Source organism: Dreissena polymorpha, chromosome 13, assembly GCF_020536995.1.
Source record: "Dreissena polymorpha isolate Duluth1 chromosome 13, UMN_Dpol_1.0, whole genome shotgun sequence".
Lineage (NCBI taxonomy): Eukaryota > Metazoa > Mollusca > Bivalvia > Myida > Dreissenidae > Dreissena > Dreissena polymorpha.
In genome coordinates this window covers 6431571-6451643 of record NC_068367.1, presented here as the reverse complement: position 1 = coordinate 6451643, position 20073 = coordinate 6431571, and the positions used below count along the sequence as shown (strand labels likewise).

Below are 20073 nucleotides of genomic sequence, written 5' to 3'. Positions count from 1 at the left end.
GATAGCAACTTCATATTTGGCATGCATGTGTATCTCATGAAGCTGCACATTTTGAGTGGTCAAAGGTCAAGATCAAGGTCATCCTTCAAGGTCAGAGGTCAAATATATGTGGCCAAAATCGCTCATTTTATGAATACTTTTGCAATATTGAAGATAGCAACTTGATATTTGGCATGCATGTGGATTCTATCTCATGGAGCTGCACATTTTGAGTGGTGAAAGGTCAAGGTCAAGGTCATCCTTCAAGGTCAGAGGTCAAATATATGTGGCCCAAATTGCTTATTTTATGAATACTTTTGCAATATTGAAGATAGCAACTTGATATTTGGCATGCATGTGTATCTCATGGAGCTGCACATTTTTAGTGGTGAAAGGTCAAGGTCAAGTTCATCCTTCACAAGGTCAAGGTCATCCTACAAGGTCAAACATCATATAGGGGGACATTGTGTTTCACAAACACATCTTGTTTGAAACAAAACTTAATAACTGTGTTGAACTTGCTTTTTATTATCCCCCGCCAAAGGCGGAGGGATATTGTTTTGGCGTTGTCTGTCCATCCGTCCGTCCAGCTGTCCGTCCGTCCGGCACTTTTGTGTCCGGAGCCATATCTTGGAAGTGCTTTGGTGGATTTCATTGAAACTTGGTATGAGTATATATATGGATAAGAGGATGATTCACACCAAATGGCATTGTACGCCATCGGATAATAAGGGAGTTATGGCCCTTTGTATCTTGAAAAAATGCTTTTTTGAGTGTCAAATATAGCACTGTTGTGTCCAGAAGCATATTGGCGGGGGATATAAATTCAATGAATTTGCTTGTTTTAAAATAATTATATCCCAATATGATTGAAATTATACAAAAATGAATAAAAAATTAATTTGTTACAAAGTATGGACTCATGCTGGCTATTCGAGGGGAAAGATTATGGGAAAATTTTGATTTCCAGCATTTTGATGACAGATGACAAAGTTTATGGCTAGTATTGAATGGAATTAAAGCTCAAATTCAGCCTGTGCGTGTTAATTACAATAAAGTAATTTAAGTATAATATGAATATGGTTAAATGCCTCTTTAGTATTGATTTCAAAAACAATAAAACTTAGCATATCTCTGTAATTAAAACTATCTGGATTAAATTTAAGTGCATACAGAGATGGATTCTTTTCCTCCTTTTTTAACTTTCCCTAATATCCATAAAACCACCCCAGAAAGATGTCAACTTGACACCATTTACTAATATTATGTAATATTCCATAGAGAACTGCACATTTTGTCATCTAGTTTATGGCTATAGGGTGTTGAAATGTGTTATCATTGGATATATCTCAAATTTATTATGGCAGAAACAGTATGGTAACAGATAAGAGATAAGAGTTGACGAATGTGCTTAATTAAAGAGAGCTTCAGTTTTATAAGTTAAGGAAGGTTTTAATTAATTGATCATTTAATATGATTTAATTTATAAATTTACTTGTGATACAAGAGTCATTTAATAATTAATATAAGAATTTAATAATTTAATATTAATCTGGCGATCAAGGAATATGAAAGCTAAGAATTTAATTGTAAACAGGTGCTTGTTGATCAATTTATAATATAGGAAGGTAATTTAATAAGGTGTCTTAGCTCAGGTTATATTTAATACCACGGTAATATTTAATACCACACAATACCTGGTAATAAGACAAAATTTTGTCTTATTACCAGGTATTGTGTGTTGTAAATGGTGGATTGGTTGTTTATTGTCTTTAGGTGTTCATTTGCTGAAATATAACAATGAATTTATAAAAAATAGGCTGATTCTATTACAAGAAAGGGAATTCTGTATTATGGAAGTGTTTTTAGGTTACAATGTAACATTCATGTAACATGCATAAATACTATTTTAAAGGTAACTGGCTTTTGGGGACATCAACTTCAGTTGTCAGTTATATCTTATGGAGAAATTGCCATTATTACAATATGCAGTAACAAGTCCATTGAACAGCCTGAATGTTTTCAGGTTGCTGATAGAAAGAAAAAGAATTCACCTATGCAACATTATACAATTCATGCTTATATGCCTTCTTTATAAATTCCATGAGGCCTTTATATTTTCTCTAAATTCAGAATATTATATAATACATATCATATGATTTGGTGTTCATCTGATATGCTCATTTGTATTTTCAGTTTGGTCATGCCCAGGAGGGAGCGACTCAGTTATGGGGTGCAGAAGCAGCACAAGCGATCTTGACATTTACTTGGTGAATTATCCCCAACAGCACTTGACGATGGTTTCCTGCTCGATGAGGATGAATCCATAACTGAGAACTGAGGATGAAACTTCTCGCAACACCGCATTATATGAAGACAAAGCAACTCAATGTGGTTCGTCATCGTCAACAACAGATTTAGACTCAGCTGACGTTGGAGACTGTCAAGTTGAGATCACTGACTGTGCCTATCAGGATTGAGTGTTACATACTGAACGAAGTGATCCAAAGCCATATATTGTCAATACGCACGGAAGAGACATGGACATGCTCTGTTTATATTCAGATCAAAGCAATGGCAAAACATTTAAGTATGAAAGTATGTGTTAATGAAGCAGGACACACTACTGTGTGCGTTCATGGTTAGGAAGTTGCCCATGACCATTTTTTGTGGAACAAAATTTCTAGTGATTATCTTTTTGCCCTTTAGCTCACCTGAGCACAATGTGCTATTGGTGAGCTTTAGTGATAGCCTTTTGTCCGTCATGTGGTGTGTGTTGTGCGGCGTCAACATTTGCCTTGTTCACACTCTAGAAGCCACATAAATTGTCCAATCTTAATGACATTTGGTCAGAAGATTTGTCCCAATGATATCTTGGACAAGTCAAAAGATGGTTCCGGTTTATTGTCCGTCATCATGAAATTCTGTCAGAAGATATGGCCTTTGGGCAAGTTCGAAATTGGTTCCGGTTGGTTGAAAAACATTGGTACCAGGGGGTGGGGCATTTTTCTTAATATGGCTATATATGGCTATTAAAAAACCTTTTTAACACTCTAGAGGCCACATTTATTGTCCTGTCTTCATGAAACTTGTTGAAACAATGTGTCCCAATGATATCTCGGACAAGTTTGAAAATGGTTCGGGTCGGTTTAAAAACATGGACAGGCGTCGGAGCATTTTTCATTATATGGCTATGGTAAAAACATGTCAACACTCTTAGTCACACTTATAGTCCAATTTCCATGATGAAAAAGTCTTAAATGATTATGATTTTTTTTCAGAAACATTAATACCCTGCCTCATACGATAATGGCTCTTATGCTTACATGTTTGTTGCCTGCATAACTGCAGAATATTAGCCGTTTTCTTCCAATATGTTATTTGTAATATCAACAACTTGCTTACCGGTAATATGTGTTATGATTTATAAATTACTTAATTTTTGTTATGCCAGGTGTATTGATATTTGTTCATGAATTATGAAGGTTTGATGAAATATCATTAAACTGTAAAAACTATGTTCATGCATTCTTTTATTGCACAGACTAAAATTGTTACTAGTTACAGAGGTTTATGAAGAGACTGTTTCACATAAATGGTTGCATAGGCTCCTCTGTAGAAACCGGGACACATTTCATTTACTTAATCATAATGTACATGAGAGGACATACTTTTCAAGTTTAGATGATGCTTTTCTACAACACACGGAATCCATAATATGTTCTTTTCATTAACTTTTGCATTATGGGCACTATATACACAACTGACTGAGTAATGTCCTGAATAAATTCACTACCACAATGTTCATCATAATTGGTATACATAGAAGTTAATCCAGATTTAAATCCTCGTCATCCCATGACACAAAATCCGTCTAAGACATGGTGTTAATATCGGAGAATGGCAGAGTATACGGGTCTGAAGATTTCTATACATATACTCAATGTGGTAATGTTATAATTGGTAAAATCGTGCATTGAATTTAGAGGTAATTAAAGAGAACAATGAACACAAACAGTCGATTAGAGCACACCAAGAATAGATGCTCTATGTTCAGAGCTTTATTCAAATTTTACTACAGGTAAATGGCATTCGGATTTATCAAACTTAAACACTGCAATTAAAATGAAAAACAAAAATCTAATTAAAACAACCAATTATTAGTTGTTTATCGTAAGATTCTGATCGCTTCTTAATTTGAATTTATGGTATTTCAATGGCCATCTTTAAATACCGGTAATCAGGTGTTTTTTTCAACTGGAGGCGAATTAAATCGCTAAAAACAACAATGCGGCATGTCATTTATTCTAATTGACACATTACAATTGTGTGATAATACCGCATACATTCTCATTTTAATAACACATAATGTACAGTTTATTTGTTTCAAATCGCTCAAACTGAAACGCGAAAGCGTGTTTCAGAAATGTTGATAAGCGTGTTAACTACCGTGGCAACCGACTAACAGTTGAGCGCTTATCTCGCTGAAACCCGCGATGTGCGAGTGTTTGCCGATATTTGGCGAGCTGCTTATCTCTGTTATCTACGTCTCTGGTTTTAACAAACTGTTTTTAACCTTAGAGTTTTAATCACCCCCTTAAATATTTGAAACTTTTGGTTTTCCTATAGTGTAAAGTCGGGTAACATGTTACTGTGTCATGTTTTCAGATGAATGTTTGAGAAATTTTTGGTGTCCGTCAGAAAGTGACAACTTTTTACCAGGAATTGCATTTCGATGTGAGGAAGGCACCTTTCACCCATTCACAGGTAAGTTCTCTTTGCATGATTTGCTGTTACCTTGTAAGTTGTAAGCTGGCTGTTTTTCTTATGTCCTTTGGTTGGAAGGTAGTAATTTAAATGTTTGATTCCAAGTTCACAAATTTTACAGTGTTTTATCTGATTGTGAGCAAAATTCCTGAAAATGATCTCCAGCTGGCATCATAACCATTATCAGTCAAATGGACTCAGGAATTGTTGCCTAGTGGATTTCTTAATAATACCTGTTTACATCTATTATGACAGTCATGTATACATAGTAAATCATCTCTGAAGTGTAATGTCTTTATTTATCATTCATTCATTTAAATAAAACAATATTTTAAAGTTATTTATATGAATTAAGCAATAAAAAATCAAAGGTAAAAAAGAATGCACTTCAATAGTGGATGTTAAAGATTTTCCTAGTTTTGAATCCATTTCCTGTATGCTATTATTTTTAACAATACTACATGATATCAATCAAATTCTAATTGCTTAACCCATTAATGCCTAGCGTCTAGCAAAAAAGGCCTTGGCAAACAGCGTAGACCCAGATGAGACGCCTCATGATGCGGCGTCACATCTGGGTCTGCGCTGTTTGCTTAAAGGAATTTCCGTATGAAATATTCTAAATATAGAAATAAATATACTAGACAGCCCTAATTTTGGAAATAAATTGATTCAATTTAGAAGGATGGGAGAGTCCACTAGGCATGAAAGGGTTAACAATTTTTGGTAAAAAAGATATTTGGAATGTAGCATTTGAAGATCCTTTACAAAGTTTGTTAAAGTGATGGCCTTAGGTTAGAGCCAACAACTGCCCTAAGGGAGGGAGGACATTTTTTGTATAAACATATAGCAAAATAACTTAAAATCTCTGTTGCAACAGGGCCCAGAGCTTCAATATTAAGTATGTAACATCCACAAAGGTTGTTCAAATTATGCCTCTTAGGTCAAAACTAGACATGCCCCAATTAGCACATGTTTAATTTTTACTAGTATTAGCAAATTTTTTTCTCCTCTATAAGGCTGATATGTGTATTGTTTTTTATGTAACATCATATTCTCTAGTTCAGGGATCATATTTTCCCGCAACATCAACCGGTCCGGATTTAAATGGGGAAAAAGTGTCCGAAAATTTATATCAGAAATCATGACAAATTACGTTAAAATATATACCATTGATTTTGCTATTCATGCTATTCATGAAGATGGTATAATAAATGTAAAAGTTCCCTTAGGCATTATTTTTAAATGGAACATACGAGTTTTTTCAATTTGTTTTATCATTTGCTATTTCATTGACATTTGTTGTTTCGTGTGTTGTTTATCTGACTGTTATTAGTCTGTGTAAATCTATACCGATGTTTTAAATTGTTGTCAACTCGATAATAGCTTACAAACATGCATTGGACCAAACATATCTCTGTGCGTAGGTTTGTTACTGACAATAACAAAACCAAATAGTTAAGAAATAATTCATGTACGTTATAGTTTGTAGTCGAATAACCCACGGCCCATAGTTAAGATGTGTAGGGATTAAATGATTTGAAACCACGCATCTAAACTTTTCTTGTGTACTATTTTATGTGACGTTCCACCCATAAAAATAACTTTCGGCTGTTCGTTCTGTAGATCAGATCCGCGACTTTTATTAATTTATTGCCGAATTATTACGCTGGTGGAAAATGTATCGGCATATTTTGTTTAATTACAGCGCGTGCTTTCAGTGTATAAGGTCCGCCCACAATTATTGCAGAATATCCGATTTCCTTCTTTGTTTATATGCCAGTTTACTGTATCATGCATGAAATGCACAATTTCCACAAGGATAACATCAAGGTTTGTATCTCCGAAGTAACTGTCAACGATTTTATCCTTGACGAGTACACATTACGAACCGATTGTGCTAGGTATAAGCCAGTGAAATTATCAATTGATATTGACACGGGGTTATTCACGCGTGACTAATAAACAGCCGCGCGAATCTTCGCTGCTTGGGGCCATACTCTGATACTAGTCGACTGACGTGCAATAATCTGGTCCTGACCAGTTTTGAGACTGCAGGGAATGGTTTATCACACCTAATCGAGATAAGAACCTAATAAGGGTGTGCACTGTGTAATCGATTTCATGACATGGGAATTTTAGCAAACAGAATCAGACCGACTGTTTGGGATTTTCAATTTGTCTTTCATGACCTCAATCGGTCTAGGACCGACAAAACCGAAAAAATATGATCCCTGCTCTAGTTACTTTGTTCAAAATATGCCTTTTGGGCCTCTGCGTAGCAAATTTCTAAGGTTTTTATTTTGAATGAAATTAAGGTCCCCAGTAATAACATGTCCAACGGACCATATATATATTTAGAACTTGTACAGTCACATAATGTAGGACAATTTCTTATTACATTTATATCTGTGGAAATAGAATTATATTTAAAAACGTTACTTCGTACAGGTTTACTATATTTGTAGGAAATAAGTGGTGTTTCAGTATTGCGGAAATAAGGGGTAATCAACCGACGTACATTTTTATCATTTAATATTTTAGGAAGGTCAATTAAATTAAGACCTTTGTTACAAAACTCAATTTTGATACGATTTCTAGTTTTGTTAAGTACATTTTCAATAAAAGGTTTAAGATAGTAGTCAGTGAAAGATTCAATAATACCAGCACATTCATATAGAGGGTCAGATTGAAGTAAAATAAGTTTTCATTCCTTATCAATATGCGCCAACGAAGAAACAGAAAGAGAGCAAAGTGGACTTAGTAATTTATGTTTACCCTCATTTTGTAATAATGTGCAGCAATCATTTAAAGAAAGCAGACGTTTAAATTTACGCCTTAAGTTACCATTTTTCCTAATGCCATGTGAACGTTTATTTCTTAGACGTTTACTAAACCGAGAAAATGAATTAATTGATTTATTTTTAGAAATTGTTCCAACATTTAGAATATTATCATTTAATCCAAGTGGGTAAGCTGATTACAAACGTTTAATTCATTCAAATTCTGACATGCACCTTGCTTTTAATTGGCACTGATTTGAAGTACTATTATTAAAAATAAGTTGCTCCAAAGGTTGAATTGAAATATTTGTTACGCTATGACCTGTTAATTAAAGTGCTGGTAAATGAAGTTATAAAATTTATTGTTATTTTTAATTAAAAAAAAATGTTCCCTAAAACGTGTTTTAAGTGATCTACCCGTCTGCCCAACGTATTGCGCACCACAACAGGGTACATTTCAAGTAATAACATAAACCACATGCAAGTAATGTTCAAAGAAGGCCCAATGTTCAACAGAAGCCTCTATCTAGGTGTGGTGAATATACTACCAAGTTACAGTTTCTCTGTCAAGCATTTATCTGTCCAGTCCTCAGAGTCCTCTTGGTGACTTTGCATGGACTTTGTTGCACAAACAATAGCTAAAATCCATGCACATGCATTGGAAACTGCACACCTGAGCAGTACATTATTCTCCACTCCAGATGCCAACAGTGCTGATGATTGTATGCCTTGTCCAGTGGGTAAGATTTGCTTACCAGGATTGGATCCAGAGCCTTGCCCTAAAGGCTTTTCATGCTTAGGAGGTCCTGGTGTTCATCCATGCATAGTTGGAAATTGTAAGTGTCATACAGATTAATATTGCCATTTATGTGATGCTCTTGTGTATATGATTAACCCACAATACATTAACTATAAAGGTATATTGTTATCACAAGTTTTTACTTTGTTGCAGGATATATTTGTCTCAAGCAATACTTTGTATTAAATACCATAAAATGATAAGGGATTTTTCAACAAACTTGGCAGACGTGATGATCATGAGTGGAATGCATAAGAATCAGGCACAAATTTCTGATATCCAGGCCAAATTTTCATAGTCAAATGTTGAATTGTGAGTCCTGAACATAAGTCTGGTGATTAACTTAATTCTGCAATCCGCATTGATGGGTTTTTCAAATAAATTGGCAGAAGTTTTACTGGAAGAGGAAACAGAATTTAAACAAAACCCAACTCTAAGTCCAAGTAAACAAATCATCATAAAATATCAGCTTTCCTAAATACTTTGCCAGAGCATAGTATTTGGCATAGCTGTATATGCCAGCTTTTCACCTTACCTGACCTTTGTAACTTTCCAATAAAATTCAAATAAAATTTCCTGCGGCTAGGTCAGAATGAATACACTTCATTTATCCCATAGGCTGATTTGAGCATACGACCAGAAGATTGGAAACATGTCTGCGTCTTTGTAACAGTTTTACTGTGTGTTCAGCATTAAACAATTTTTACTCTAATGAAAAGGCTTAATAGATAGAACAGTTTTATACTCAATCTCGACATCAATACAGTTTGTGCATGCACCTTTTATTTTCAGAGGATTGCCAGCGCAAGAACGTTTGTACTTAAAGGCTATGTCCTCGTATTTAGTACTAACTTCCATATTCCTGTCAACATGTTAACATGTAAAAGTATAAAGAGCAGTGGAAGCGAGGCCTCACTTTAATGCATTGCATTTCAACCCGCGAGGTATCAGGGTCAGTTTGCGGTTAGTGTGTGTGAATTAAGGTCAGAGTTTATGTACAGGTTATCGCTGCCTATCTTATGTGCTGACCGGAGTTCGCGGCCAGTAAAATAATCTTTATATAATAGAGACGCTATAGCGTGAACTAGGTGAACGTGAATTTTCTTTAGACCAGAAAGATGTTAAATGAAGATATCCAGCGATATAATTATGGTATGTCAATAATAGATTCTTAATGTGTTTTCAACAATACCATGATAAATATTATTTTAAAATAATTTAACAAGAATTATTCCACCATATTGACTTATGTTTAAAGCATGAGCCCGATGATTCTCGATACTGTTAATAATTGAATCAAATAGCAATGCAGACAATACCAAACTTCCAGATTGATGTCAGACATTCGGTCTGACGGATTGACAAATTCTGTCAGACCGGATGATTGTTTGTCAGACCAAACAAAAAGAGAGAAAACACAAAATGAAATGACATTTACACATAGTAATTATTTATATCATAATGAAATATATCAAGTATGTACTATCTAGTAGTATCATAAAACAAGTATGTTACTATATAGTACTAGATATTCTCAGATATCGGAATAGAGATTGGAATTCAAATAATTGATTATCTTCTTCTCATTGTCTCCTTCCTCCTGAAAATCTGAACAGTAATCACTCTTGTCATCTTTACAGTATTGATAATTAATTTGTTGAGTTTCTGCGTCAAAGTCTGAGACATTATCAGGTTCAGCAGTCTCCTACTCATCTGAGGTATACCTTCAATTAATAGATGATCAATCACTTGAGTCTCGACAAATTTGTTTTGCCAATATTCTCAATATAATAGTATCAGTATCAGGTAATACTTTGGTAAGAAACCTCAGCATATCAGGCAAATCTCACAATACAAAACATAAAGACAATAAAATTAGTTGTGAAATAATCGTTTGGAAAGAAGACAACAATATTTGAAAACGAAATCACCTGAAAACAATTATACGGCAACGTTATTTTCGCTTCGCAATGCTGTTTACATTGAAGACAATTGACCTCTAACATATGCGAGCACCTTGCTGCATGGTCCCGGCTCTCGCATTTTGCGAATTGACATGCACATATGAGCGTGGAACTAGTACTTTATAAATATCCGTTTGGAAATTTCCAGACGTTGTCACAGAATATACTGAGTTGCAACAGTTTGTATTTCAGATACATCGAATACATTAGGCAAATTCCATCTCTACGTTCAGAATATTTTACGAATATAGTATCGCGTGATCCGAGTTATTTCGGAAAATAACGCGTATAACCGAACATGTGCGAGCTATTCTTATTGAAGGACACAAGTAGATCGAAAACATAAAAACGACACTGGTATTAACGTATTTAGTTCTACATGTTTTGATGGCAAATATTGGTATCCCACGGAGCATCAGACCATGATTATTAAAGATATTTATTATATATTTTTGGAGTCGGACATTTTGGTCCGACGGAATTGCAAAATGAATCGGACCTTGTCATAATCTGTCAGATATGTCCGTCAGTCCGACAAAGTTTGGTATTGTCTGGCAATGCCCGACAAACCATTAAAACAGGTTTGTTTGAATAACGCGCGTATAAATATTAAAAATATGTACAGATACTTCGCGTATGGCCGGTTGACTCATATATGTTTTAATTTCACTTCCATTCTTTTGGTTTTCTGTTTTGTATCTATAGGTTTATGACCAGCAATATGTAATAATGTAAAATAAGCCGCGAAAACTCCGCGTAACATCCCATACTGCGTGTGATGCAGCTAAGAACTGCACAGAAAAAGACATTCACTATCCTTGATCGCATTCATTGAACTCTTTACCTTTCATAAACTCCAACCACAATCAACATTGTACTGTCTTTGTCATAATAAATGCTCCCGCCCTAATAAACGCGCCCCAATCGTATAAAAAAATGAAGGAGTGATAAAAATAATAGCACCCCCATTTCTCGGCTGCTAAGGGGTAAAGTAATTGCATTTTATTGAATGAAATTTTTTATATCAACAAGGTAATTGGCAAGAACCTTATAGAAATAAAACTTTAATAATAATAACATATATATTTGGATCAGCTCGATGTAAGTATAAAACTCCAACATGCAGGTGAATTTATTATTGTATCCGTGTATTCAGTTTTAAATGTCAAATTCATGTAACATTTTTTTTTACACCGTGCATTTAAAATACGGATCTACCCTGAGGTTGTTCAATATGCGGTTCGCTGGGCTGAAGCTACTGTAACCATAAACCTTCACTAATTAACACTGTTCATATCTCGGCCACGCGTACTGTTACAGTTCTCAATACGGTCATATTGACAATGGCCCTTTCATTTCCCATGATAATAGGGTGTAGTATTTTTATAAAACTATTTGTGATATGTTTACGATTGCTCAATGAACTGGGAACTTTTCGCAAATACTGGTTAACACATTTTAGGTGTTAGCTCATATTATACCTAAAGGAGGGTGAAATAAACGTGCCCTCTTTGTGATTTGCATTGCGCCCGGGTGCGTTTATTAGGATAAAGACGGTTTATCTTTTTTATTTTTAAAGATATTTCTTGTTTAAAGTATAAATGGATTTTGAATAACTTTGCAGAGGTGATAAGAACTGGGAGACCAAGTGTTGTACACAAGAACCACGGTCATAAGGGGTTACGGGTACAATTTTAGGGTGAAATTTTCATGAATGAAAAACTGAACAATTTGTCAAAAAAATATTTTGTCTTGCACATGTTGATTTTCAATTAACCTGAGGGAAATAAACAGCATACACATGGTCAAGATTAGCAGTGCATGGATGTTCTTTCAAATAACTTGACAGAAGTGATGGACATACCAACAATTACAGACCTGTTAACTTCTACGGATTCGCCGTAGTTACTACGGATTATTTGGCTAAACTACGCACTACGGATTTGTACTGAAAAACTACGGATCCATTGATCAAAATAGTCAAATTTCCGTTTTTAATCGTACTTTTGCTTATTTTCGGTCTTTGCGGGTAATTTATCAATCATAATCATTTTTGCGCTTGCGTAGTAAGAAACATTAAAATTCAAGCCTCTCGGGGAACGAGTGCTGATCGAGCTTGTCGAGTCGTCACCAAACAACAACTGACTTACGTATTGGTTCGCAAATTTAGCCAAATATATACGATTTTACGTTGCTGTCCAGTAGACACATCTCTCTCTGTTGCGGAGAATACCGATGATAGTCGATGTATCGGGATTGAGCACGCATGTTTTTACACACGGCCAAGATGGTGGCAAGCAGACGAGAAATTGCGATTAACGGCGAAAATAATAAATACCATTCAAATAAACAACGGATATCATATGGTCATTAGGGAATAATGTAATGCGTGTGTCAATTAACGCAAAATACTACGTTTGAGATAAAAAACCAACAACAACAAATATCAGAAATCTGCACATTGAATGTGCGTCACGGAAACGAGTGTTGGAAAATTGGTGTTCAGTCTACGCACAAAGTTAAAGCATTTATTATAATAAGATGAGTATCGTTCAAAAATGGAAAGAGACAAACATGATTTGATTGATATGTTAGTGGATCTGTGAATACTCAGATTCATATGCATATTCTGCTTTATTATGTTTGTTACGCTGTACAGTTTTATGAAATAGAATTGAACTGAGGTTGCCAAGTGCAAGATATTGAAAGGTAAATAAATAAAATATATTATTTTAACTCCATTTAATACATCATTAAAACAAAACAAGAACACTAAAGGGTGTTTGTCAATATTTTTTTATGTTTTCCCCTTATGATATTTAATTAAAAAAAATACTGAATTAAATTAATAGCTTAGTACTCTTAAAGAGCTTATGATCAAATGGTGTATTCAAGAATCTATAGATTATTGCAAGTTTAATATGCATGTGGATGGATATTAACTAAATATTGTCTTCATTGTAAGAAGACGTTAAAGCAGCACTTAATAATATAAAACTGCTGTCAAACATGCACTTAAAACCAATTTTAATTCTGTTACTTATAATCATATTTATAATGCTTACTGTTTCCCAATTTCATGGTTTATTGCGCTATTTTATCCAATTTCATGGTTTATCACGCTAATTTTCCCAATCCAAATGACACAGGCTGTAACAAATAAAAGCAAAAAAAAATCACTTAACAGATTAAATTTTTAACAAGTACTGTAAAACCATTATTATTCGTCCGACATTAATTTTCGCCTTTTTCGTCCTTCGACCGATGGACGAATTCAAGATCCGAACGAACAATCATGTCCCATATTTGAAACAAATAAGACTGAATTACCGTAGGCATGAGGCATTTAAATCCAGCGTAATCCACGCATATACACAGGGCTCGAAATTAACACTCGCACACTCGCAAAATGCGAGAAATAAAGATTGCAAGGTAAGTTATAAGCCACAAGTATTTTTTGCAAGTAAAGAAATAGTGAAAAAAAACGAGTTATATTGCTTAATGCGTTCGACGGCGTGAACGCTAAACCGTAGGTCAATTTTTATGAACGTCCGAATACCCATGTGCGGAAGCCTGCACCTTGTTTGTTGACTGGTATACTTATAATACAGATACACAGATGGTATTGATACAAAGAACATGAAACAGTCGACTATTCACACTCAAGTTAAATCCGGTTTTGACACAAAGGGGTGTTCATTATACAGTGTACTGACAACTGACATTTCCTGTTAAACGCGAATGCAATAAGGCTGTATCGAATGCGTCGACTTCGTTTAGGTATAATAGTGTTGATTAGCGCTAATGTTAACAACTTTATTACCCATTGTGTGTATTGTGTTTTTCAGGGCTGTTGCAGATTATACAGCCTACACGCGGCGAATCCGGATTAAAGACAATACTATTAAACGCAATTAAAATATGACGATGTGTGATCAACACCTGACTGAAATATATTCTGCGCTTTGTTACAAATTAATAAAGAACATTTTGATTTGTGTTTGGTTTTAACTGATTATACTATTTTTGTACATTTAGCCACATTAACAGTGACATTTCAGACAAATTACTGTACTTAAAATGATCAAATATTTACGATGCAAAACGCTTGAAACTTTAATGAAATATGACCAAAATAATTTGCTTACGCTAATTATAACCCATAATGTTCGCACCTTCTCTAATTGGCGCCGATAAAGGTAAGATTGTTATCAGTTTGACCGTGATAGTAATGGAAAAAGACTAATTGGCAATTGGCTTCGTTGTTTAAAACACTCGTTAACGATTATTCAGTCCCACTTATCCGCTAATCATAACAAAGAAGGTGTCAATGACATAAAATAATAAGGGACAGTTACTATCACCTAAAATAACAGACTTGTTAATTGGCATATGCCAAACAAGGCCCACCTCCTGCAAGTGACTACCACGTGTCACCTCTCTTTCCCCAGCACGATTTTTTCGCAACCGCGTATTACATGTATTACAAACAAATTGGACGTTTTGTTTTTTTTCAAAACCAGAAATGGACGAATTTAAGAGCGGACGAAATAGTCATTTTTATGAAAAGGGAGAAATTTTGTGCCGACGAAAATAAATGGTTTCACAGTAAATCCATCTAATGCTTTATGTACCGTTAAACTGATATGTGACCCAGTCATGGTGTTTTAATGCTCAAAATGATTGAAAATGTTAAAACTACTGACAACAGCCCAAAACTACTGAGAGATGCCCTCCATAATACTGAGAAGCAATCGGTATGGTAAACAGGTCTGCAATTATGTGGATGCAACCACTTGAACTAAGCGATCTTTGTCTTATGCGGCCACTTTAAATTTCCCCCAAATGTTTTCAACTCTATTTTGACATCAGTGTTTTTTGGCCCAATTTTATAGCCGAAATTTGGCTATATTCCCAATCGCAAAAAGTATACTTTTTTCCCAAAATTAAAAACAAAAAATCGGGAAAAGACACTAATGACATTGGCTGTTTCGCTGTTTAACAAAGCCTTGTCCGATCCGGTCTCATACGGGTTTTGAACTATACCTACATTTGGATAACGTTAGCATTATTCGTGTTCCCGATATTCTCCGTGTTGTTCACTGACTTATTATATTTGCGATGAAATTCCAGCGTTTTCTGATTCCGCTGAATGGAAAACAAATATTTCGCACAATTTGAAATATTACATGAAAAACATACCTAAGCAAAATCGGTGCCAAATGAAAACTGTTGATTTTTTTAAGCAAGCGTCATTAAATCAACAAACATCGTCAATAAGTACAAGTCATCCCAATGCAACTCCTTCTATAATAAGAGTAATTTAATAAAAAGTGACTCTTTTGCATCATCATCTTTGATTTCCAAAAGCAAAGTGCTGACTTGATATTCAAATTCATTAAATCAACAAACATCGTTAATAAGTACAAGTCATCCCAATGCAACTCCTTCTATTGTTAATGATAGTAATTTAATAACAAGTGACTCTTTTGCATCATCATCGTTGATTTCCGAAAGCAAAGTGCTGACTTGATATTAAAAATGTTGAAAGCATTATTTCTTCAGAAGAAGATGAAGCGCCTCCTAATAAAATGGTGCCTGATGCAAGATAGTTTCCTTGCCAAAATATGAGGCCAGGTATACATGGTTGTACTATAGTGCTGCCACATAAGGCTACTGCTGCAAACTGTGAAAATAGTTGATCATGATGGTGTTTGTTATTAAAGATGTTGAACTCTTTTATGTAGTTTTAAGGATGTTCGATCGTTTTGTGAAAATTTTCAAATTATCCGGAATGCTATAATTTTTTGTATGGTGATTAATGGATCTGTATCTGAAATAAATATAAAATAAAAAAGGGAGGTCACCGTGAATAATTTTGAGATAACGAAGGTTTTTAAATGCCATGTGCGTTTGAAAAAATGTCATTTTTGCGGGGCATAAAATTGAGGGTACGGTAAAATGTTTGTGTTTAATACATTTAAAATGGCTTAGTAATATTGAGATTGTATTAGATTAGCAACTGTAACATTTGTATTATCATACTGAACACTTAAAACCAAAAATATTGGAAATCGTAAAAAATAATGAGAAATAAGTATGACTAGTTTTTTGTTTGTTTTGAATTTTTTATTGCACAGTTCAAAATAGATAACATGCAATACAGATACGTATTTCTGTTGATGTAATATTCATTTGAAGTTCTCAATAATTAAAGGAAACCTAGCTTAGCATTAAAATGAAGTAAAGAAATTGATAGGTCACCGTGGATTTTTTTTTGCTACAGACATTTTAATATGGACTTAATTAAACAAATATAATGACTAACATTGTAATAGTAATTAAAACATATCTATATAATAACTGCTCCATAACAATCAAATTATCAACTGAAATGTGATACACCTAGAAATATTTATAATGTACATTGTTATGAAAATATTTCAGATGTAACAAATGAAAAAACAATGTTGATGTTCAAATAAACATCTTAAATTACCCCACCCACCTGTTACCCACGTTGTGGGTTGTAAATTGAACATATGTATTATTTTAAAATTATTAGTTTTGAACTGTGTGATGTGTATTAAAAGACAAGAGGGACATGATGGCCCTGTATCGCTCCACTGCTGAAAAAAGGCTGAAACAAATATTCTTGGCATGTGCAAATACTTAAATATAGGCCCTATTTAAGCACATGTTCACTTTTGTGACCCCCTGGGGTGGGTCAACTTTAACCCCAGAGGCATAATTTGAGCAAACTTTGTAGAAGACTACTATATCTCACTACATACAAAATGTGGTTGCCCTAAGTCCTAGAGTTAAGGACAAGAATATTTTAAAAGTTTTCACAAAATAAGCAAAATATAAACGTATATAATGTTCAATTTTGTGACCCACGGGTCAGGGTCAAATTTGACCCAAAGGGCATTATTTGAACAAACTTGGTAGAGGACTATAAGATGTTACTGCATACCAAATTTGGTAGCCACAGTCCGAATGGTTTTCGACAAGAAGATTTTTAAAGATTTCACAAAATAGGCGCTTTATAAGTGTTTATTAAATTGTGTGACCCTCGGGGCAGGGTTAAAGTTGACCCCAGAGGCATTATTTGAACAAATTTGGTAGAGGTTTATTAGATGTCACTACATACAAAATTTGGTAGCCCTAGGACCAATGGATATGGACAAAAGATTTTTAAAGTTTTCACAAAATTAGCACTTTATAAGCATATGTTTAGTTTTGTGACCCCCGGGGCAGTTTCAAATTTGACCCAATGGGCATAATTTTAACAAACTTGGTAGAGAACTATTACATGTCACTACATACCAAATTTGGTAGCCCTATGCCATACTGTTATGGACAAGAAGATTTTTAAGTTTTCACAAAAAAAGGCCTTGTATAAGCATATGTTCAATTTTGTGACCCTCGGGTCAGGGTCAAACTTGACCCCAGGGGCATAATTTGAACAAACTTGGAGAGGACTATAAGATGCCACTACATACAAAATTTGGTAGCCCTAGGCCCAATGGTTATGGACGAGTAGATTTGTAAAGTTTTCACAAAATAGACAAAACACGTGCCAGTCCGAAATCCCTGCTTTCTACTGTGTTAAGTAAATTCATGGCACTTGACAAGCACTGCATGCTGAAAGCGATTCGGCCAATGTGTCGAGTTCAACGACACGTCTACCAATTTTCCAACTGGCATCGCTGTTGTCACATGTGGTCACGCTTACCGACGATTCGATTGAAAAATCGTCAAAATAACAGTGGTCATACCGGAAATCCTGATTGTCGGTGGAAATAGTATTTCAATTGAAATCCACATTGTTCTTTGGAACGGGTCAGAAGTATCTGATTCTTATTGTTGACAAATTATCGTTTCGTTATTAATAGACGCTTGTTTTTGCACAGAAAATAACATCTGCAGCGTAAGCAAGCGTTTCATCGATGTCGATCACGAAGTGACATCAAGCAATCAAACGCTTGGTTTCATTGCAGTAAATCTCGAAAATATGTAAATGCCGAAAATTTATAGGCGCATAATCAAAACAGTCAAACTAGAATTTACACTCGTTTAGTCAAACCTTATCTTTTGAAACCGTGAAAATATACAAAGGTTTTTAATTTTTACGATATTGTGAATCAATTTACGTAAAGTGGAAATGATCGAACATCCTTAAATCCCAATTTATTTTCCCAATTCCTTAAAAATGACGATTATTAGCCTTGGGCTATCTTCCCAAACAGCTGGGAAAAAACCTGGACATTGTAATAAGTGACTTTTGTCTTACGCGACCTGCAACCGCTGATTTTGGAGTGTTTTGATATCCAAATATTCTATTAAGCCACAATGTTGTGATAACATTTATAAAATCTGTAGATTGTTATGGGACTAACTTGATTGCCGATTTATCTTCTGAATTTTGTTCTGTTGTTAAAAATGAAATGGATTGTAAACTACCTTGTAAAGATGTAGTTGTCATTTATGGCTATAGTAATAAACGTCGAGAGGTATGAAAACCTTGGTGGAATATTACATTACAAGAAAGGTGGAATGATATGTGTACTGCCGAAAAAGCCTGGCGCAAATGTAAATCACATGCTATTATAAGTCATTTAAAACAAACGTGTGTTAATAAGCGCAAACTCTTTGACCGCAATGTTCAGACATGTAAGAGAGTTCACTGGTAAAATGTACAGAAAGAGTTACTGTCACTTGCTGAAACTAATTCTTAAGATTTTTGGAAAAGCATGGGTAGAACAGGAATAAGAGATTACAGAAATAATGATGTACCTTTAAAAGTAATTGATAGTAATGGTGTTTTAACTCGAGATAAAAATATTGTTTTCGAGAATTGGAAACTGATTTTAGTAATTTATATAATTCTGATGATATTATGTCTTTTGACTCTAAAAATGTTGATGTTAACTTGTCATTAGAACCTGATGTTGATAATAGTATTTTTATCCAAGATTTTACAATAGATGATGTTAGGATGGCAGTTTTTGACATAAAGCGTAATATAGCCATTGGGGTGGATGAACTACCTGGTGAAGTTTTGAAAAATAATTCTGTTATTTCCTTTTTACATAAACTGTATAATTAATGTTTTCAAAGTGGTACTTTGCCAAACATATGGAACACAACTTTTATTAAGCCAATACACACGATGTAGATGCATATCGGTGGCCTTTCTGTTAAAATGCTGCCTCACTGTTCTATAGCTATAACACCGGCTGTGTATAAAATGTATTGTTCATTAGTTAACAAATGATTGAATTCTTTTTGTACAAGTAGAAGTATTTTATACGAAGGGTAAAATGGTTTTTGAAGTGGTCATAGTACAGTTGACCACATTCAGTCGCTTACAAGTATATAATTTTATTAATAAAGGAAAAAAAAGCCGTCACTCAACATACTTTGCCTTTATAGATTTCAGAAAGGCATTTGATTCTATTAATAGAGACTTGTAAAATTGTCATAACTTGGTTTCCATAGTCAGTTAATAAATGCTGTAAAAATCTTTTTATCAAAATGCATACATGCCAAAAATTGTTCAGGTCCAAAGCGGGACATTCCATAAAAAATTGTCGGGACATTTGACCAAAAAGCAGGACACCTAAAATGATCTATCATTCCACCTTTACTGTTGTCAGTATAGTACTAACAAAAACTCTTGATACTTTTATTCAAGACATAAATCATCTGATATGAAGCATGAAATCTAAAACATAACAATAACAAACAGTTTTATTAAATAAGACAATAGCAAACA

General features: G+C 34.3%; 1 protein-coding gene across 6 annotated transcripts in view; it reads left to right on the top strand.

Annotated features, from left to right (window-relative positions):
* LOC127854475 (uncharacterized) overlaps nucleotides 1-20073 on the top strand; it is a 282308-nt gene that overhangs the window by 49967 nt on the left and 212268 nt on the right. For 3 of the 6 annotated variants that reach the window (XM_052389527.1, XM_052389528.1, XM_052389531.1), the window contains 2 exons: nucleotides 4648-4746; nucleotides 8231-8365. In XM_052389527.1, the coding sequence (XP_052245487.1) occupies nucleotides 4648-4746; nucleotides 8231-8365 (234 nt within the window). Of the gene's footprint in view, nucleotides 1-4647; nucleotides 4747-8230; nucleotides 8366-20073 lie in introns of those variants that run through there. The other 3 variants (XM_052389530.1, XM_052389533.1, XM_052389534.1) reach the window with 2 other exon arrangements.